Source organism: Lithobates pipiens, unplaced genomic scaffold (assembly GCF_037356315.1).
Source record: "Lithobates pipiens isolate NorthernLeopardFrog02 unplaced genomic scaffold, aLitPip1_a1.2 Scaffold_28, whole genome shotgun sequence".
Lineage (NCBI taxonomy): Eukaryota > Metazoa > Chordata > Amphibia > Anura > Ranidae > Lithobates > Lithobates pipiens.
The window spans coordinates 51,392,475-51,415,471 of NW_027507789.1; the positions used below are offsets into that span (position 1 = coordinate 51,392,475).

A 22,997-nucleotide genomic window follows, 5' to 3' on the forward strand; every position below is an offset into this window, starting at 1 on the left:
AGCCAGCAGCCTATAAATACTACAGCTGCTGACTTTTAATAAATGGACACTCACCTGTCCCGGGTTCCAGCGATGCCGAGGCCGATCGATCTCTCGGCTGCTGCCGCCACCATTCTAGGTGAGGGAATCAGGAAGTGAAGCGAATCGGCTTCACTTCCTGGTTCCCTACTGCGCATGTGCGAGTCGCGCAGCGCAATAGGAATTGTCCGCGCTGTCTCTGAGACTCGTGTGTGTCCCAGCAGACAGTGCGGCAGGACAGGAAGAGGCATAGACTCCCACGGGAGTCTATGCCCGGAAGTGGGTGTAAATGCCTGTCTTTGACAGGTATCTCCACCCCCCTCCCCCCTGAAATGTGCCAATTGTGACACCGGAGGGGGGGGGGTTCCGATCAGCGGAAGTTCCACTTTAGGGTGGAACCCCGCTTTAAGTGACCACATTTTCAGGTGCTACCTTTAACCACTTACAGATATGAAGATTTGCCCCCTTGATGACCGGCCATTTTTTGGCGATACGCCACTGCGTCGCTTTAACTGACGATTGTACGGTCGTGCAATGGGGTACCCAAACAAAATTGACGTCCTTCCCCCCCACAAATAGAGCTTTCTTTTGGTGGTATTCCTCTGCGGTTTTTATTTTTTGCACTGTAAACAAAAATGCCAATTTTGGAAAAAAAATTTTTTTTTCTATAATAATCCCCAAAAATGTTTATGCTGATATGTAATCTTCTACATATTTTTGGTAATAATAATCACAATAAGCGTATATTGATTGGTTTGCGCAAAAGTTATAGCGTCTACAAACTATGAGAAAGATTTATGACAATTGTATTATTTATTTTTTACTAGAAATGATGGTGATATAGGATTTTTGGTGGTACTGCAACATTATGGCGGACAGATCGGACACTTGATACGTTTTTGGGACCATTGACAATTATACAGTGATCAGAGCTATAAAAATGCACCGATTACTGTGTAAATGTCACTGACAGGGAAGTGGTTAACACAAGGGGGTGATCAAGGGGTTAAATGTGTCCCCTCATGAGTGTTTCTTACTGTGGGGGGAGGAGACATATCGTTGTTTGTAATTACTACAAACAGGTGTGTCAGAATAGGGATTTATGTGTCTACACACACAAATCCCCATTCTGGCTCTTGTGCCTGCGATTGCGGGTGGCCGGCGGCGATTGCGCATGCCGGCCATGAACATCAGGTCCCGTGCCGTGCAGTGGGCGTGTGCGCCTGCTATGACTCTTAAAGGGGCCGACCGTACTGGTACGTTGTTTTGCGGTAACAAACCACTTTGCCGACATAAATGTGTGAGCCGGCCGGCAAGTGGTTAAACAAAACAAAAAAATTGTGTAAAATTGGGAAAATATGTATACCAAGACAACACTGCCTTGCTATACATATCTTCCAGAAAAGCGATCTATGGTGGATCATTTTTCAAAGGATGGTAAAACTAGGTTTGCAGGCGTTCAGGTGGTAATCCACATTATAGCAAAGGTTCCTAGGGGGGCCCAAACTTTAAGGCTCTCTAGCTCCAGTTTAACTTCTGTTACGTTATGACAGCCCAGTGCATGCACAGGCTGCTGTAGACAACATAATCGTGTGAGCCAGGGCTATGCTGACTATTGTGCAGTGGGCAGGCACAATAATCAGCTGTGGCATTTGCCCACCACCACCAACTTTGTACAGACATGGGCACCTTCATTGTGGCCTGTAGAATCTGCAGACAGGGAATGCTGTAGCACCCCGCACAGAAGATATCTCCAGGCGTATGACATCATAGCCATTAAGTATGATAGCCAGTCATATAGCTTTTTTTTTTCATAGGACAGGTCAGCAATGGCAGGTTTCATTTTTAATATAATAACGGGACTAGGAGGTCATTGGTAAACACTGGCTGCTGTATATATTGTATAATTGGAGAAAGAGAGCTGTATTATTCCAGTAACTCCTGACTGTTAAATATAGCAAGCACTGAATGGAGCTGAAGGGTGTGATGTTTACTTGTCATTGATTCCATTATATAACAGGAGCAACCAATTGTCCTCGGAAAGAAGAAGCAAGCCAACCATAAACGCAGTGAGGACTTCAATGCAGATTTTGTGTTTGCAGAGCGGGATGGAGGACAGGGTGATGACAGCTGGGTGATGGATGATGTTATGAAGCAGCTTAAAAAGGTGCGAATAAAAGATATCCCTCCCCTACCAATTGCATATGTAGATGATGAGGCCTTTGTAAATCTCCTCACTGCTTTGATCTTCTTTCTAATCTAGAGAACTGCAACCAGCTTAGATGAGAAGATTGAGTCGGTGAGAAAGAAGAGGAAGAACCAGGTCAGTAGCTGTGCCTAGATTTGTATTGTCCTCCCAGGATCAGCATTCTGACTTCTTTCCATTTCCTACAGGAAAAAGCAGAGAAAAACACTCAACAGTCAGAAAAGGAGGAAGATGTAAAGAGCGAGGAGGAGGAGGAGAACAACGAGGAGGAGAATAATGAGGAGAGCAATGAAGAGAGCGAGGAGGAATTCTCATCAGACGAGGAAACTGTTCTAACTAAAGCAGGTGAGGTTCTTCACTGGCTCCTTTTCTCTAGCTTCCCGTTTACAATTCAGTGGCTGTTGCATTAATATTTTGCTCCTACAGCCTTGTTCACACAGGCATACTACAGAGTACACCCATGTTTGTCAGGTGATCAGTGAATCTGTGCTGGCAGTCTTGTTTATTTCAATTGGGACCCAGGGCTGCAAGAATACAACCGCTGCTTCCAATGTGACATCTGTTAGGCTGCGGATGCACGACCCTGAATACAGGCAGTTTGCATTGGGGGTCATGCAGCTGCTTGATCCCAATTGACATGAATAGGACATCCTGCGTGAGGATGCACAGAACCTGTGCATTCCCGTGCCTGCAAACACAGCTCACATGGGTGTATGTTGTAGTGCACCCATGTGAATGAGGCCTTATAGGCAGATCAGAACCTGCCCCATCTTTTTTGCCACCAAAGTCCCTGTTTGGAACATCCTAACTTTCCTCCACTTTTAGTATTAACTTCTATGTTCCCGTTTGGGAGATTTTCCTTGAATTCCTGACCCAGTGGTATCACCATTAGTGAACAGAAATCTTCCCAGTGGTACAATCTATAAAAGTCCGTTTACTCTCTTGCACCTCTGCATAAAAGATTGTAGCGTGTTTAAAGTGGTTGTAAAGATGTATAGATAGATATATAAATCTAATTATTATTATTTTTTATTCAAATAGTAAACATGTTATACTTGGGTTTGCGCAAAGCAGCACCTTACTTACCTCCCCATCTGGGGTCCCCCACTGGTGCTTTCTGCTGCTCCTCTTACTTTGAGTGTCCCCATAGCAAGCTGTGTGCTGTGGGTGCACTCATGCAGGTGTACTCCTGAGTACAGAGCAGCCCAGCCCTGCTCCCTCTTCACAGGCTTTGATTGACAGCAGCAGAAGCCTAGGGCTCCTGCTACTGCCTCTGTGTCCTGTGAATACAGGAAGAGAGCGCAGCATTGCTGCAGACAGGCACAGCACTGGATCGAAAAGAGGAGCCATGTAAATATTTAAGGCAAGGAGCTTATCATGGAAGGGGGGTTATTTACCTTCGTGCAGAAACTTTATGCCTTTAGAACCACTGTAAAGTTTGAAACTTAAAAAAAAAAACACAGGGAAGAGCATTGGTTTTAGCAGGAGGCAAATGCAGACTTTTTTTTTTTTTTCTGCAGACTTTTTTTTTTTTTGTTTTAATTAAATAAATTTAATAATATGGATGATCAAAGACATCATAACCAAAGGCAAACCTAAATCTATATGCTGGAAAATACAAATATAGAACATGAATCGAGTCAGGAAGGCAATAATGCTAGAGTCAGTAGAGTATACAGTAGCCTAGTACATGTAAGAAGGGAGCGAAAACAAGACAGTTGGTGCTATGGCAGGGGTTGAAATCCTGGATCTCTTCAGATGATTATTATCACTTAAAGTGGTTTTAAAGTCAGTTTTTTTTTTTAGCTTAATGCATTATATGCATTAAGATAAAAAAAAAAAAAACTGTGTTCAGCAGCCCCCCCTAATAACTTACCTGAGCCCCATCTCTATCCAGCAATGTGCACGAATGCTTCGGCCATCCCTCCTGATTGGCTGAGACGCAGCAGTGGCACCATTAGCTTCTGCTGTTAATGAAAATGTGATTATTTGTGAAACACATTCACAGTTTTATATGGACTTTGTTTTTGTCATCACTTATTATGGGTTTTTGTTTTTGTGCGCTGCATTTATATTTTATTAATGTCCAGGTGTCTAGCATTTTGTGTATCACAGCTTCATTCATTTTTTTTTTTTTTTTTTTTTTATCACCCATTTTTGTTCACAACATCAGCGTGAGTTTATGTATCTAGATTATATATTTTCTCTGTAAATCAAATCAGCCAATCAGGAGAGAGAGGGGAGACGGGTCGAACTGAGGCTCCGTGTCTTAATGGACACACAAAGCTAGGGCTCCGTTCGGGTACCCCCATAGCAAGCTGCTTGTTGTGGGGGCATTTGACGGAGGGAGGGGCCAGGAGCGCCGACGAGGGACTCGAGAACAGGAGGATCTGGGCTGCTCTATGCAAAACTGCACAGAGCAGGTAAGTATGACCTGTTTTATTATTTTTAAAGAAAAAATAAAACAAGACTTTAGTATCACTTTAAGCTCCTGGAGGGTTTCCCCCCACGACCAGGGCATTTTTTTTCTATTCTCCACTACGCTACTTTAACTGGCAATTGTGCAGTCATGCAACACTGTATGGAAATTTAATTTATATCATTTTTCATAAAAATAGAGCTTTCTTTTGCTTGTTTATTTTTTATCACATAAATTAAAAAAGACAGAACATTTTGACGAAAAAACTATGTCTTCTTTCTTCATATATTTAGGCCAAAATGAATTCTGCTACATGTCTCTGGTAAAGGGGGGATCCCAAAAAGTGTGTGTGTGTATGTATGTGTGTATATATATATATATATATATATATATATATATATATATTTATATATTTATATTGGATTGTGTTTGTGATAAGTTATAGCGTCTACAAACGATAGTGTAAAAAAAAAAAAATATATATATATATACATACACACACACACACACACACTCGTTTTTATACTGGTAACAGCAGTGATCAGTGACATATAGTGGGACAGCGCAGGGTGGGAACTGAGTGGCAATGACATCAGTGATGATATTATACACTATCACTGACAACACTGCCTGGGAAGGGGTTAACATCAAGGGGCAATAAAAGGGTTAACTGTGCCTAACAATGTCTAATGTGTGTAAAGTGAGCTTTTTAGTAGACACAGGGTTCTGTACTGTGATTCACAAAGCCAACCTGCAGGTCCAAGCCATAAATCATTGACCGGGACCTGCTCACCAATTTGGGCTCTACCGAATGACAGCACAGATGTGGCTTGCGCTCCTTACCTGGAACTGCTGAATTATGTAAATGTATGTGATTCATGTGAGTGGCCACCTGTCTGCAGTAAAAAAAAAAGCAGTGAGCAGTCCATAACTGGATAAAGTAGTATACAAGTGCACCCATCTCTTTGACACTTGCATTTTTTTTTCTCATTCAGATACGCTAAGGGTTAAAGAAAAAAAGAAGAAGAAAGGAACTGGGGTAAGATATTTGCATGACTGACCCAACCTGCCTCAACATTTCACCTAATCAAATTAAAGAATGACTCCAGCAAAACATTTTTTGTTTCTGTATTTTCTTTGATAGGGGACAGATTGGACATTGTTCGGTTTTTGCTGTCTTTGTCCTCATTAGAGATTTCCTTTTACTGCTTGGCATTATAACCAGAAAAGATGTTGGTGAAATGTGGCCAATGAGAACCCAGACCGCAATAAAAAACCTAATCTGAGATTTCAGCTGTTTCCATTCTGTGTGATAACTGACTTTAGTAATTGTCCAAACTTCCACAAGCATGCTATCTACTGATTGTAAACCATTTATAACCCCTTCCCACCCAGCATCTTTTTAAAAGGTTCTGAATGCCAAGTTGAACAGGGAAGGATTGACGAACATGTGACCACTGTAATTCGCTGTCACGGTGGTCCCGTTATCGGGAGCCAGTCCTGCCTCCGCTACCGTTTTTGTTAGTGGGGGACAGAGAGCTGTCTTTGACAGGTCAATCTCAGTGCCGTGTGCATGTTCTCCGCACACAGACGTTGGCTGCCCAGTGACCCATATGTGCAGCCTATGGACATTAAAGCCCACCCTTTTGCCTTGGCAAATGTGTGTTATGTGGGCGACAGCAGGTTAAGTGCATGTGTGTGAATAGGCCCTTTATAATTACCAGTTACATGTTTTATTCATTTATGTTGTTTTGATTTTCAGAAATCTGGGTTTTTTGAAGATGCTTCTCAGTTTGATGAAAACTTGACTTTCCAGGACATGAATCTATCTCGACCCCTGCTAAAGGTACTAGTAGGCGACACAATTTTAAAACTGAATATACAAATGCATTAAATACAGAATTGCAGTTATGAGCCTTTTTTTTTCTAGTTTATTATCTGTAATTTTCTATAGAATATTTGAGTTTATAGAAGCAGTGACATACAAACAGGAGTAACAGATGTTGCAGTAGCTTATGGGGGGGGGGGGGGGTCCCCATAGTTTGCTTCTATACCACTTTTCTGGTAGGTGAAGGGAATTGGTTGGGGACTTTAGGTACCAGGTGTCTGTGCCTCTAGTGAGGAAATTCTTGCTCTCTATGTCTTGGGGACCATTGACAAAGAGTGATGACAACTTCAAAAATTTACAGTAAGTATGGAGATAAAAGCTTCCAATGGGAATACCTATTCTGCAGACACTTCAAATGGTAAGTTAGTCTCACTTTGAAGAGCTTTCAGTTCCCTTCCTGTTGTGTCTTTGGGACAAAAAGTGAAGTAAAATTGTCCCGATGGGACAAGACGGCACAAAAAATAAATAGTTTTAACATTTCGTACACTACCTCAGCAGTCCCAAACCAGTGGCCTGTGGACCACGAGAATATTGTGATGGTCTCCGGGGGTTCTGCTGCAAGTCAACATTGTGACAGCTGTATACTGCCCAATGTTTCCAGGGTTGTTCTCAATGCATGCTGACAGTCAATACTGTCAATGTGCATTGAACATGACGGAGTAAAGACGCTCGCTGCTGGAGCTCTCGACCTGCCTGACTCAGCTATTATGCCCCTTTTTGAGTGTGCTTTTTTTACCTGCCATGAGTTACTTTGAACACAGGAGGATCAGGGGATCATCGAAGACTAACCTTAACAGCTTCAGTCAGCTGATATTTCCAGGATTCATCCAACTCTTCCCCTGCGGCCCGCACCTCAGAGCCACGTGGCGCTCACCGGAGCAGACTTACCTTCTCCTTCTATGGCCGCAGGGGAATCATCCGCTGGTTGGGACAGCGAATGATGCATTGGGTTCGGGCTATTTATTCCTGCCCATCTGCTCTAGTAAAAGTGATTGGACATGTCTCTCAATCATTTGGGATATCTAATGGGACGCGCCAGGGATGCTCCCTGTCCCCCAGATATTTTATTCTGATCCTGGAACCCTTTCTATGTACCATCAGAAATAACCCGGACATCACTGGCTTGCCCTTGTATGCAACTCTGTCCCCCATTCGGCGTTTGCAGATGACTTACTTTTCTTTCTGACTAAACCTCTGGTCTCTGTCCCTAACTTGCATTTGGAGCTGAAGGCTTATGAGGCGCTCTCTTCCTTCCGAATAAACTATCAGAAATCAGAGGCGCTGAACATTTCTATGTCAACCTCAATGTCCACAGTGCTTAGGGTGGACTTCCCCCTTCAAATGGCCACAGCATATATAAAATACTTGGGCATACGTTTACCCAATAGTGTGGAAGCTGCATTCTGGATTAAATTTCCGTCCCTTATTGACAACTATTAAAAAAGATCTTCAGTGTTGGCAGAAAGGACTGTTTTCCTGGTTTGGAAGGTGTAGTTTAGTGAAAATGAACGTTATGCCAAGATTGCTGTATCACTTTCAAGCCCTCCCAGTCTATATCCCGAGTTTTTTTTCTTAGCGCGGTGAATCAAGCTTTTCATCACTTTCCTATGGGCCCTGAAACGTTTGGCACCGTCCATTCTACGACTTCAAAAGCCGAGGGTGGGTATGGCCCTACTGGATGCCAACCTTTACCACATTGCTTGCCATATGACCCGAGTCCTGGACTGGTGTCGCCACAGCTCGCTTAAGCAATGGGTGCAGGTGAAACAGGCTATAGCTGAGATTCCGCTGGAGTTGGTACCATGGTGCCTAACTGCTATACCTCACAAAATTACAGACCACCCAACGATTGGAAAGATGCGGAAGATATGTCTTAAGGCTTTCAGCGATTTCTCTGTCGCACCGTTGCCATCGTCCCCCCCCCCCCCCCCCATAATCGGCCTTCAGCCCTGGATTTCATGATCTGAGGCTCTGGGGACTGAGGTTGGTGGAGCGATCACAGGCATGTCATTCCATTGTGAACGGATGATGGATGACTGGACGACTGATCTTTAACCACTTACAGACCGGACTATTTTGCTGGTCAAAGACCAGACCACTTTTTGCGATTTGGCACTGCGTCGCTTTAACTGACAATTGTGCAGCGCGGCTCCCAAACAAAATTGACGTCCTTTTTTTCACACAAATAGAGCTTTATTTTGGTGGTATTTGATCACCTCTGCGGTTTTTATTTTTTGCGCTATAAACAAAAATAGAGGCGACAATTTTGAAAAAAACGCATTATTTTTTACTTTTTGCTATAATAAATATCCCCCAAAAATATATAAAAAAAAAACATTTTTTTTCCCTCAGTTTAGGCCGATACATATTCTTCTACATATTTTTGGTAAAATAAATCGCAATAAGCGATTGGTTTGCGCAAAAGTTATAGTGTTTACAAAATAGGGGATAGTTTTATGGCATTTTTATAATTTTTTTTTTTTACTAGTAATGGCGGCGATTAGGGATTTTTATTGTGACTGCGACATTATGGCGGACACATCGGACATTTTTGGGACCATTGTCATTTATACAGCAATCACTGCTATATAAATACAGTGATTCCTGTGTAAATGACACTGGCAGTGAAGGGGTTAACCAGTGGGTGGCAGTGTAGGGGTTAAGTGTTCCTAGGGGTGTGTTACTAACTGTTGGGGGGGTTGGGCTTTCATTTAGTGAACACTGATCTCTGCTCCAATCACATGGAGCAGAGATCAGCGTCACTAGTTGCTAGGCAGAATGGAGAAATGCCGTTTACAACGGCATTTCTTCATTCAGCCGCCCCGTGAGACGATCGCGGGTATGCCCACGGCGATCGAGTCCGCGGGACCCACGACCGGACTCACGGGGGTCCCGACCAGCATGGGAGCGCGCCGCCGCGCTCCCGATGGCGCGATCCTGATGGCAGGGCAGCAAATTTAAAGGGACATACAGGTACGCCCATTTGCCTGCCCGTGCAATTCTGCCGACGTACATTGGCGTGCGCTGGTCGGGAACTTGTAAAGATTCAAATCTAGAGGGCCTGTCTTTTTTTGGAAAAAGATACAACTAGCCCACTTCCTGGGTTCTTTACCTCCCACCTGAGCCCTTTCAAAGAAGACTTACTACTTTTGAAAAACTGTGTAGGGAACAATCTCCAATACAGCATGCAGTTTCCATGGCCTACCAACTGCCGATAGCTCTTCCACGAAACTACAAACTTCCATATATCACTGGATGGGAACGGAGCTGGAGATCCAATTTACAGAGAAACAAGTGGACGGCACAGTGGTGTAGTGGTTAGCACTCTCACCTAGCAGTAAGAAGGGTCGCTGGTTCAAATCCCAACCACGACACTACCTGCCTGGAGTTTGCATGTTCTCCCTGTGCCTGCGTGGGTTTCCTCCGGGTACTCTGGTTTTCTCCCACAATCCAAAGACATGCAGGTAGGTAAATTGGCTTCTGTTCAAAATTGGCCCTAGTATATGAATGGGGACCTTGGATTGTGGGCTTCTTGAGGGTAGGGACCAACATGAGTGTGCAATGTACAGGGATGGGGACAATTGTAGACACTCACTCAGGTTGGACTGGATGGACTGGTGTCTTTATTCAACCTAACTAACTATGAAACTATGAAGAATGCTTCTGTACTCGTATAAAACCTTGATCTGTACTGAAACATCAGAAAGCTGGGTTCAAGGTGTTGACCCGGTGGTATCATACACCGGTGAAGATTCATTGATTGTACCCCAAGTCCTCAGATCTGTGCTGGAGATGTGGGGGAAGAGGCTGGTTCTCTTCTCCATGTCTTCTGGTCATGCCAGCTATTGCAGTCCTACTGGACGGAGGTCCACCGCATCGTTTAAAGATTCACTGATAGGGAGTTGGGGAGGGATCCTGCATTCTTCCATATACACCACCACAAGATTCTGAGCAAATCTATCCTGCCTCTCCTGCTCACAGCTGCAAAAAGCTGCATCCCACTGTTCTGGAAGCGGACACAGTTGACGTCTGACTGCAAAAATAGAAATGAATGCGATGGAGGATTTGGTAGTCACAGAGAAGGGCCTGATGGGGAAATTTGTCAAATGTTTATTGCCATGAGTTTGTCTACTCAGAATATGCGGAACTGGTGACTTAAATCCCCGGAAGTAAAGGACTTTACTGTTGGCTCCCCAGGCTTGAAAAGAGTGTTTGGATGGTGGTACCTTGCACATACAACCCAACCCACCCCCCCCCCCCCCTTCCATTTTTGTTTTGAGTCTTTTCTCACAAATTATAAAGTGTTAGCTAGTCCTTAAAATGTTTCCATTGAGTTTGATGCCATTTTGTTTTTTTCATATTAAGCATCCACATACAAATTTTTATGGAAGTTCTTACCTTCTTCTGTTACAGGCAATTTCTTCTCTTAACTTCAACCAGCCCACTCCTATCCAGAAGGCCTGCATTCCTGTGGGATTGTTGGGAAGAGACATCTGTGCCTGTGCTGCTACTGGGACTGGTGAGCAGAGAGAATGACGTTTACTAAAGTAAATATGGCTGTTTCAATGTGGGTTTTCACCTCCATGTGACCATATATGTGCATTGTCACTATTCACTCCCGAAAGGAGCAAATATAGTGACTATTATAAGTGGTATAGTGACAATGCACAAATATAGTCTCATGAGATGAAAAGGTGCAAATATAGGGACTATTCACCTCATGAGACTATATTTGTATATTTTTACTATATCACTCATAATTGTCACTATATTTGTGCCTTTTCACCTCATGAGACTATTTGTGCAGTGTATCGCTTACAAAAGGAGCAAACATCGTTACTGTTGAGTAATATAGTGGCAGTGCACAAATACAGTCTCATGTGGGGAAAAGGTAGAAATAGTCTGAGGTAAAATGTGCAAATACTGTACCTATATCCCTGCCACATGGAAGCAAACCTCTACACTTGCACATTGGCTGTATTGGGCAGCTTATATACAGTTTATGAAATTAACAGACCATTTTAAGGGACAGACTGAAAAGTTTTCAAAATCTTGGACTCCATAGTTCCTTGGTAGGTGATAAGGCCTAGATGGGCTGCGGGAGTCAACTCCCCCCCACACCTTAAGTTTGCCTTAATCATTATATATATATATATATATATATATATATATATATATATATATATATATATATATATATATATATATATATATATATATATATATATATATATATATAATTTTTTTTTTTTTTTTTTTTTTTTTTTTTTTTTTGTGTGCCAAATGAGGCAAGCTCTGTTCTTCACTGTATGAATATTGTATGTACCTATCGGCTCTTAGAAAGTTGAAAATATAGAATTATAAAAAAAAAAAGTGCAGATAGTGACTATACACCTTTTTAAGGCTGGGTTCACACCGCTGCGGGGGGAGAACCGGATGTGATTCGCACAGCAAATCACATCCGATCTCCGTAGCGCTGCGAGTTCAGCCATACAGATAGTATGGCTGAACTCGCAGCGGTCCCGCAGCAAACTCGCACGGGACCCTTTTTTGGGTCCGCAACGGAATCGGATCGCATGGGGGTTCACACCATGCGATCCGATTCCTGTGCGAGTCGGCAGATCGCACTGCGATATGCCGACGGATCTGGGGGTGTCATTAACATAACATTGACACCCCCAGCCGTCCGCATAGGGCAGTGTGAACTGCCGGCGGGAGGTATGCGATGCGGGAAAACGCCGCGGATTCGCGGCGTTCCCGCATCGCAGCAATGTGAACCTAGCCTAAGACTGTTTATTTGTGCATGATCACTGTGCATTTTTACCTCATTAGGTTACTGTCTTCAGACTACATTGTAATTGACATAATTTATTTTAAATTGAACACAAATACATTGCTTTGCTCTTAGATCACATATAGCCATTTTTTGGTACATACAGAAGATACCCCCGACATGTACTGTAGTGGTAAACTAAGCCCAATTGTTCTATGCAAGAGTTAATTCTACTTTTTTTTATATATATATATATATATACGTTTTTATGTATGGTGTGGACAAGGCCATAAGGTGCCTACACACTATGCAATCTGATCGCACTGTAGATCTACAATCCACTATGTAGTGCAAGGGCCTGCCTGTTTGGATAGATTAGCTGTGTTGTCCTATAGGTTTTGTACACCTAAAGGAACTTCTATAGAGATTTTACATGCAGATTGTTAAGTGTATGGGCACCTTCAGATTTACCAAAACTATAGAATATGATGAGGACACACCTATCTATACAATCCATTCATATCCAGTCTTGCAGGCACTTGTGTGTGTTGTGTTTTGTGTGTGTGTGTGTGTGTATGTGTGTTTTTTGTTTATTTAATTTATTTTATAAATTTATTTTGAGCAGACTGGATCAGACCCAAAGGTAGGCTTGTGTGAACGGACACAAGTCCATTTACACCAGTCTGTCCTTTAGCGGTGAATGAACCATCTGCCTGAAAACCTCATATTTGGACTTGATCAGGCCCGCTGTGTAAAATGGGCCTTATAAGAAACTTTTCTGCCTGCTGGATTTTTATTTATTTCTTTTGATTGTGCAAAATGCAGAAGGTGGTGGAATGCATATCAATGGGTGGAAACACTTAAACTACCATGTGTAAAGTACCAGTTTTATGTTAACATGCTCACTTGAATACAGCAGTGGATTCAGCCTGCCGGGCATTATCTATAAATAAAATGCCTTTTGGGTGGACTGAGCCTTCAGAATAAGGGGTGCAGAGTCCTGCTTCAAAGCTAGCAACCGAGTGACTTGTGTTTTGTGATGACAGCTTTTGTGGATTGAAGTATTCCTCGATTTTATGGTAAACGTATGGTAAACTTTAGATGATCGCTGTCATCCCAGCTTCTTCACTTTATTCGCATGACACTGAGTGTAATTTTTCTGTGATCTCCTCCGACAGGTAAAACTGCTGCATTCATGCTTCCAGTTCTGGAACGTCTCATTTACAAGCCACGGGAAGCACCGGTCACCAGGGTCCTGGTTCTGGTCCCAACACGTGAGCTCGGCATTCAGGTGCATACAGTCGCCAAACAGCTGGCCCAGTTCTCTGAGGTTACATGCTGCTTAACTGTGGGTGAGTGTGCTGGGTATATTTCTTGAAACATGTAGCCTGTTTTCTTTAACCACTTGCTTACTGGGCACTTAAACCCCCCTCAGTCCCAGACCAATTTTCAGCTTTCAGCGCTGATGCACTTTGAATGACAATTGCGCGGGCATACAACACTGTACCCAAATGAAATTATCATTTTTTTCCCACAAATAGAGCTTTCTTTTGGTGGTATTTAGTTACAGCTCGGAGTTTTATTTTTTGCTAAACAAACAAAAAAAGATGCAAAAAAAAAAAATCATGTTTTAATAGTTTGTTATAAAATTTTGCAAACGGGTCATTTTTCTCCTTCATTGAAGTGCGCTGATTAGGCGGCACTGATGGGCTGCATTGGTGGGCACTGATGGGCTGCATTGGTGGGCACTGATGGGCTGCATTGGTGGGCACTGATGGGCTGCATTGGTGGGCACTGATGGGCTGCATTGGTGGGCACTGATGGGCTGCATTGGTGGGCACTGATGGGCTGCATTGGTGGGCACTGATGGGCACAGATAAGGCGGCACTGATGGGCTGCATTGGTGGGCACTGATGGGCTGCATTGGTGGGCACTGATGGGCACAGATAAGGCGGCACTGATGGGCACAGATAAGGCGGCACTGATGGGCACAGATAAGGCGGCACTGATGGGCACAGATAAGGCGGCACTGATGGGCACAGATAAGGCGGCACTGATGGGCACAGATAAGGCGGCACTGCTGGGCACAGATAAGGCGGCACTGCTGGGCACAGATAAGGCGGCACTGCTGGGCACAGATAAGGCGGCACTGCTGGGCACAGATAAGGCGGCACTGCTGGGCACAGATAAGGCGGCACTGATGGGCACAGATAAGGCGGCACTGATGGGCACAGATAAGGCGGCACTGATGGGCACAGATAAGGCGGCACTGATGGGCACAGATAAGGCGGCACTGATGGGCACAGATAAGGCGGCACTGATGGGCACAGATAAGGCGGCACTGATGGGCACAGATAAGGCGGCACTGATGGGCACAGATAAGGCGGCACTGATGGGCACAGATAAGGCGGCACTGATGGGCACAGATAAGGCGGCACTGATGGGCACAGATAAGGCGGCACTGATGGGCACAGATAAGGCGGCACTGATGGGCACTGATGGGTGGCTCTGATAGGTGGCTCTGATAGGCGGCACTGATGGGGTGCAGCACCTTTGAGGCAGATTCTGGGTGGCACTGTGGGCACTGCTGGGTGGCACTGTGGGCACTGCTGGGTGGCACTGACGGGACTGGTGTCCCGATCACGGCCGCCGGTGATCAGCTTTTTTTTTTCCTCCTCGCGCTGTCAGCGCGAGGAGGAATACTAGCCGATTACTGGCTCCGTTATGTCACCTGATCAGCTGTCATTGGCTGACAGCTGATCACGTGATAAGGGGTCGGGATCGACCCCTTGCTCGGATCGGTGATCAGGCGTGTCTCATGGACTCGCCGATCACAGAGCGCGCCGCGCGCGCCCCTCAGGGGGCGCGCAGGCCACTCGTACACGGGACTACGTCAATAGACGTAGTCCCGGAAAAGGAGATCCGCGCTGTAGACGTCATTTGGCTATAGCGCGAATCTCAAGTGGTTAAAATGCAGAAGTAGTTAGGCTTTAAACTGGACTAAAACTGTCCGCTTTATTAACCACTTCAATACAGGGCATTTTCACCCCTTTCCCGTCCAGGTAAATTTTCAGTTTTCTGTGCTGTTGCACTTTGAAGGGCAATTGCGCGGTCATGCAACACTGTACGCAAAAATAGAGCTTTCTTTTGGTGATATTTGATCACCTCTGCAGTTTTTATTTTTTTGCACTTTATAAACAAAAGAAGAGCGACAAGGTTGAAAAAAAACACAATTTTTGCTATAATATCCCAATTTTTTTTCCTCAGTTTAGGCCGATATGTATTCATCTACATATTTTTTGGTAAAGTGTATATTGATTGGTTTGCACAAAAGTTATAGTGTCTACAAAATAGGGGATAGTTTTATGGCATTTTTTTAGTTATTTCTTTTTTACTATTAATGGCGGTGATCTGTTTTTTTTTTTTTTTTTTATAATTCGTTTTTTTATTGTGACTGTGACATTGCGACGGACATATCGGACACTTTTGACACCATTTTGGGACCATTCACATTTGTATAGCAATTAGTGCTATAAAAATGCATTGATTACAGTATAAATGTCATCGGCAGAGAAGTGGTTAACATTAGGGGGTGATCAAGGGGTTAAATGTGTTACCTAGGGAGTGATTCTAACTGTAGGGGGAAGGGACTCTCAAGGGGAGGAGACCGATCAGTGTTCCTCTGTACTGGGAAGGATCGGTCTCCTTTCACCTGACAGTCTGCTCTGTTAACGGGGAATCACGGATGTCTGGCGGAAATTGTGGCCACCGGGCACACCCATTGGCTGCAGGACGTTGTATGACGCCCGCCCAGGATGGGCAATCCCTCCTGCGGACATCATATGATTATGGGCGGGATGTGAAGTGGTTAAATGCCACACGTGGCTTTCTTCCTTGTGCCTCTGGTAAGCTGACCGTGGGAATGCGGAGGAAGGATCTCCAGTTGACTACGCACACACATTTCACTTTTTCATTCTGATGGCCTCAGGACCCTGAAATTCTCAAACCCAGAGGGTTTGCTCTGCTATGTAATTTGCAACCATGGTTGTGCTCTGGCCTACCACAGTTGACTGGTGAGGCTGCCTATCTCACTGATCAATAGGGTTTGGACCTTGGCATAATCATAGATGTTGCAATTTGCACAATGGGGCAACCTGGGTTTAATTGGCCATGAGCATTTAAGCCTAACTAGTCATAACCAACGTCAAGTTTACTTGCGTTTTTCAGCAGTTTGTCTTTACGATAAATCTTTTTCTCTTCTATATTCTTCTAGGTGGTTTGGATGTGAAGTCACAGGAAGCGGCCTTACGAGCTGGTCCTGATATCCTGATTGCCACCCCTGGGAGGCTCATTGACCATCTGCACAACTGCCCCTCGTTCAGCCTCAATGCCATTGAAGTGCTGATCTTGGATGAAGCAGATAGGTGAGTATATGGGAACCATGCATTTCATTTTGCATCACAGCTTGCGCTAATCCTCCAAACAAAGAGTCTGAAATATATTGAATTTTTATAATTTTACAGCTCATGATGGGGAGAGTGTAATCTTCATTCAATACAGTACATGTGCTGACTTCATTAAGGCCCCAAGGAAACGTACAAACCTTTTTTTCCTTTTTGTTTTTTCAAAGACCAGCACTGTGGGGAAATATAGCACCTGTATATCATCCTCTTAGGTTATTTCACCATTAGTATAAAATAAACGTAACATCTCAAAGGCGTTTTATGTTGGTGTTTCAACATGTAACAGATGAATAACTGGCTCATATGGACAGAGAAGTAATTGTTCTCTATTTTCTGTGTAGGATGCTGGATGAATACTTTGAAGAACAGATGAAAGAGATCATTAGACTTTGTTCTCACCAGCGGCAGACACTGCTCTTCTCTGCAACTATGTCCGAAGAGGTGATGCTGTAATCTAAATCATATTTTAAAAAAAAAAATGCAATAAAGGGTTGTTAAAGGTGGAGCTGGAAGGCCTGATTCAACCCCTGGCTTCTTATATGTCTGGAATACCGTATTTTCCGGCGTATAAGACGACCTTTTACACTTAAAAAAACTGAGCAAAAAGGAGGGGTCGTCTTATACGCCGGGTCAGCTGCTGGGATGCCTTCTAGATGTCCGGTAATACTGTATGTAGCTTCGGCTACATACAGTATATACCACTGAACCAATCCCAGTGAGCGATGTATTCAAATGAATACAGAGCCTGCTCGGATTGGAGCAGCAATCTCTGCCAATCCGAGTAGGCTACACACAGTAGCCTGCTCCGATTGGCTTTGAGAGTGAGGCGCGGGCTGATGATGTAACAGCCTCCGCCAATCCCAGCAGGCTTTGTATTCATTAATAGAATACATTGCTCGCCGTGATTGGCTCCAGCACCAGAAGGAAGAAGGAAATGGCTCCAGCAAGAACGAAGAAGAAGAGGGATATGAAGCGTCGGAAGCCTCGGAATCGGGGGTCGTCTTAAACGGTGAGTACGGGCAAAACATTTTAACTGTGCAGGTTTTTAGGGGGTCGTCTTATATGCCGGGTCGTCTTATACGCCGGCAAATACGGTACTTTATATTTCCGATATCTCCCTGCCTTAGTAAGTTTGGTCCGGTCTACCTGGGAGTTTGGGTTGTTTCCCATCAGAATTGTGTTCCAGCTCCTTCCATTACATCTTCTGAAACAAAACTAAGTGGTAATCCCACAGGGACAGAAGAAACTCTTTCCATTGGCCACAACAGGTGTGGAGACCCAAGAACACAGTCATCATGTGTCCCAAAGAAGCTGTCAGCTCATTTAAATTAAATTAGACTTTTTTGCGTGAACAGACACTAATGCTGTACAGTGGGCATTTTGGCAGCATATCAGGTTTTAGCTTTTAGTAGTTAAAGCAAAAGTCCACTCAAAGGGGCAAGCTCCGCTTGTTTACTTCCTACCCCCTTCCTCCGCTGCCACATTTTGGCACCTTTCCGGGGGTATCCGAGCCGGGTATCCGCACCCACTTCTGTGTAAGATCACTGCATCTTTGTGTGGGGCTCCACGAATCTTCCGGCCCCTCCTCTAGCATGCCGATTTTTTTTTTTTTGTACAATTAGTTTACAAGCAGATACCGTACTTTTTTTTTTTTTCAACCGCAATTAGAGCAGCTAAAAGTGAACTTTATGTAGATATAATGGACACAAATGATTGCAGCTCTGTAATCATTACCATATCATGAAATTTATTTTGTGAGTATAAGCCATGTGACTACTTGAATCTGACCTGGTAACCTTACCATCCCTGTACAGCAGGACTGAAGTGTGATTGGAAGAAGCAGTACAAGAAGCCAATCAGTTCATATGCATGCACAGGGTGCATGCTTATAGCAGGAAAGAGCAGAGTGATGCTGAGTTGAGCTGCTTTTCATTTCACTGTCCAGTCACAGGTTCGGATGGGTCTGGGGAAACATTAGTTCACAGAAGTGGGTTGGTTGATGCATGGCCTCAGGACATGTTGTGAAAATAAAAAAGTAAATATTGCGACAAAACGTATCTTTTTTTTCTCAAAATAACAAACCTGTTATACTTGTGGTATGCAGTGGTTTTGCACAGAGCAGCCCAGGTCCTCCTCTTGGGTCCCTGGCTGCAGCTTCTGGCCCCTCCCTCCTGTTGAGTGCCTCAACAGCAAGCAGCTTGCTTACAACTTTTTATCTTCATGCATAGAATGCATTGAGATAAAAGACCCTTTGCCTTTACAACCACTTTAACCAGTTCCCGACCGGCGCACGTCGGCAGAATGGCACGGGCAGGCATATTGGCGTACAGGTACGTCCATTTTTAAATGCCGCCCTGCCATCGCGTGCCTGTCGGGACCCCCGTGAGTCTGGTCGTGGGTCCCGCGGACTCGATCGCCACGGGGATACCCGCGATCGTCTCACAGGGCGGCTAAACAGCATCTCCCCATTCTGCCTAGCAACAAGTGACGCTGATCTCTGCTCCATGTGATTGGAGCAGAGATCAGTGTTCACTAAAACAAAGCCCAGCCCCCCACAGTTAGTAACACGCCCCTAGGAACACCTGGTTAACCCCTTCACTGCCAGTGTCATTTACACAGGAATCGCTGCATTTGTATAGCACTGATTGCTGTATAAATGACAATGGTCCCAAAAATGTCTGATGTGTCCGCCATAATGTCGCAGTCACAATAAAAATCGCTGATCGCCACCATTACTAGTAAAAAAAAAAAAGATTAATAAAAATGCCATAAAACTATCCCCTATTTTGTAAACACTATAACTTTTGCGCAAACCAATCAATAATCGCTTATTGCGTTTTTTGTTACCAAAAATATGTAGAAGAATACGTATTGGCCTAAACTGAGGGAAAAAAAAATTTTTTAATATATTTTGGGGGATATTTATTCTAGCAAAAAGTAAAAAATAATGCGTTTTTTTTTTTTTTCAAAATTGTCGCTCTATTTTTGTTTATAGTGCAAAAAATAAAAACTGCAGGGGTGATCAAATACCACCAAAAGAAAGCTCTATTTGTGGGGAAAAAAGGACGTAAATTGTGTTTGGGAGCCACGTCGCAGCACCGCGCAATTGTCAGTTAAAGCGACGCAGTGCCGAATCGCAAAAAAGTGGTCTGGTCTTAAGCCAGCAAAATGGTCCGGTCTGAAAGTGGTTAAGAATTGGCAGGAAAATATGCTTCAACTGGACTTTGATTGTTCCTGCTTTCCAAGTAAAGAGGGAAAAGCATTATTATTTTATGTAAAATCGCAAGATGTTGAAGCTGACCCTTGTGATTATTAGAATTTATACTAGAAAGTTGGACCTGCCAATCTGCTTCCTTATCAGAATTTACCTGTTCTCAAACAGAAGGACTTGGGCTTCATTCACACCTAAATGCTCTGTGAACACGCGCCTCACGCTTGTGGTGCCATTAGCTGGGAATGGTACCTTTTAAATGGCAAGCTTCTTTGGCGTGCGTTTATGCGTGTAGCACAGAAACTCGCAAAAAACACATATTCACGAGACGCGAGGTGTGAACCTAGCATAAGGTTTGGGTCAAGTTTGGCAGGAAAAGTTGTGGATTGAATTTTTGACTGCCTTTTTTGTCTTTTGGATCTTTTTGATTATTTTCATTGAAGTTGCTCTGTTTAAATTGCCCAGGTTTCCTTGAAGACATATGAGCCAATTTGACATTTTGCATTCCTTTTACAGGTTCAAGATTTGGCTGCTGTGTCTCTCCGCAATCCAGTGCGTGTCTTTGTAAATAGTAACACAGATGTGGCCCCATTCTTGCGCCAAGAATTTGTGAGGATCCGACCAAACCGTGAAGGGGATCGTGAAGCCGTTGTGTGTGGTGTGTAAAGAACAGACTGAAGTGATCGGTCATTACACTACTTTATTACATATGTTCTATATTTGTTAGGCCAGGAATAACAATTTAAAAAAAAAAAAAAACTTTATTCATTTGGTGAGTTGTCGGCTGTATGTTTTATTTATACTCCAAATTTACAGCCAAGTGCAGTATCCTCCTCTACGGAGCTCAACAGCTAAAGCTGAGCTTTGCACATGTAGGTGACTCTCTACCGTTAAGTACAATTTTAAACAGAGCTAAAGAGTCTGAAGGCAAACTGCTTTTGTCATGTTCCTATAATGCTGTAGTTGGGCCTCATTCACACAGGGCATACAATACTGTACACCCGTACAGTGATGTGTTTACCTGCAGCGTGAGATTGGGGACACACTCATCTACATGGATGGCATATCGGGACATGGCGGCTGTGTCCATGCAGCCTCTGTGTCCCAATAGACCCCAACGGAACTGCCTGCCAGGGATGTATGGGCCAACGGTATTGCACTCCCTGTGTGAAACAAAGCCTAATCCTGTGTCTTTCCTAGGATCTACATACTCCATTATGTGTCTGCAGCATTTATCCCAACTACCTTTTTAAATATATCCCATTATTAGAACCAAGTGGTAGCTGCCACGTCAGAGAGCAATACACAAAATCATTACTTTAAATTTATAAAATCGATGTATTATATCCTACCATGACCTTTCTTTTAGCTCTCCTGACCCGCACCTTCAAGGATCACGTTATGCTCTTTACGCAAACCAAGAAACAAGCACACCGAATGCACATCCTATTGGGTCTGATGGGTCTGCGAGTTGGTGAGCTGCACGGAAATCTTTCACAGACACAGCGTCTGGAGGCCCTCAGGTAATGAGATTCTTCTTTTAAAGCATAACTGCACTGCATCTGAGTACCACAAACCAGAAATACAATTTAAATAATTTTTAATATTCAAAACAAACTCACCCATCCATGTCTCCATGCTTTATTATGCTGAGAAACCACTTTAAAAAAAAAAGCTCCCCTAGCATTTCTGGCAGTGGCCATCTTGAGTAAGGGCAGATGATTCATGTAGCATTTACTTCTGAAATCCACCTGCCCTTAGCTCAGGCCTGCAGGCAGGAGAGTGTACTTAGCTGAGAAAGCCCCTCCTCAAGACTCCTGGGATATGACATCATTTGTCTAGACCTGGAAACCAGAAAGTAACTGAAGAAATGTAAAAAAAAAAGTAAGGAAAGGGGGGGGGGGGGTGGACAGTGACACTATATATGAAAAGCCTCCATCCCAAATATATATCAAAGGAAAGAATATTACTATTATATGTATATATTGTTATGCTTGGCCTCATGTAAAGTCCCTTAAAGCGAAGTTCCGTCCAGAAATGGAACTTCCGCTGATCCTATTCTGATCCTGATCAATCCCCCCCCCCCTTCGGTGTCACATTTGACACCTTTTCAGGGGGGAGCAGATACCTGTATTTGCTCCCACTTCCGACAAAACAGCGCCACAGAATCCACGGCGAACTACGCCATGCCAGGTTCATCTACTGTTAACCCCACCGCCCGCTGTTTTTTTTGGAGACACAGGTCCCAGAAGACAGAAAGGACCATTCAGAACGTGCTGCGCAACATGCGCAGTAGGGTTCCAGGCTGTGAAGCCACATGGCTTCACTTAATGGTTCCCTTACTGAAGATGTCGGTGCCTGACCCATAGCCAAGGGACGGAACGGCTTCAGGTGAGGACATCGTGGGCGCCCTGGACAGGTAAGTGTCCTTATTTTAAAAATCAGCAGCTACAGTATTTGTAGCTGTTGACTTTAAAAAATAATAAATTCCGTCTGAACTCTGCTTTAAACCTATATTTCCTTCGAAAGAAAATATGATATACTTTTCTATCCATTTAAGAATGGCAGCAGTATAAGGATTAAAAGTTGTCGGTGTTGATTAAGAGTGAAGTTCCGCTTTAATATATGATCACCAAAACTGATCTTAAAACCACTTTACTCCTATTTTGTAGACGATTTAAAGATGAGCAGATCGATATTCTGGTGGCTACAGATGTTGCAGCTCGAGGGTTGGATATTCAGGGAGTTAAAACGGTGAGCTAAATGCAGAGCAACTGTATGAAATCTTCAGGATGATTAAAACGACTTAGTAATTTTGTGGGCCTTCAAACAAATAAGTGGAACCAGTGATATCTGTCACCTCTACAGCAATGATCGAGGTATTTGTTTTGGGGCCAACTATTTTCTACAAAGTAAAAGTGATCCAAGCAGCTGTACAGCCCACCCGATCACTTTTACAGATGGCAGAAGGGGGTCACCCAGCCCTACCGCCGCCTTTACAGGGCTCTCCCATCTCACT

At 43.8% G+C, this 22,997-nt stretch overlaps 1 protein-coding gene across 1 annotated transcript in view; it reads left to right on the forward strand.

Moving 5' to 3' along the window:
• Positions 1 to 22,997, forward strand: part of DDX27 (DEAD-box helicase 27) — a 40,709-nt gene that overhangs the window by 6,691 nt on the left and 11,021 nt on the right. The window contains exons 2-13 of the mRNA XM_077459210.1: positions 2,039 to 2,185; positions 2,282 to 2,341; positions 2,413 to 2,569; positions 5,639 to 5,682; positions 6,406 to 6,489; positions 10,945 to 11,050; positions 13,483 to 13,656; positions 16,578 to 16,728; positions 17,109 to 17,208; positions 20,495 to 20,636; positions 21,348 to 21,501; positions 22,651 to 22,732. Coding sequence (XP_077315336.1) covers positions 2,039 to 2,185; positions 2,282 to 2,341; positions 2,413 to 2,569; positions 5,639 to 5,682; positions 6,406 to 6,489; positions 10,945 to 11,050; positions 13,483 to 13,656; positions 16,578 to 16,728; positions 17,109 to 17,208; positions 20,495 to 20,636; positions 21,348 to 21,501; positions 22,651 to 22,732 — 1,401 coding nt within the window. The remainder of the gene's footprint in view (positions 1 to 2,038; positions 2,186 to 2,281; positions 2,342 to 2,412; positions 2,570 to 5,638; positions 5,683 to 6,405; positions 6,490 to 10,944; positions 11,051 to 13,482; positions 13,657 to 16,577; positions 16,729 to 17,108; positions 17,209 to 20,494; positions 20,637 to 21,347; positions 21,502 to 22,650; positions 22,733 to 22,997) is intronic.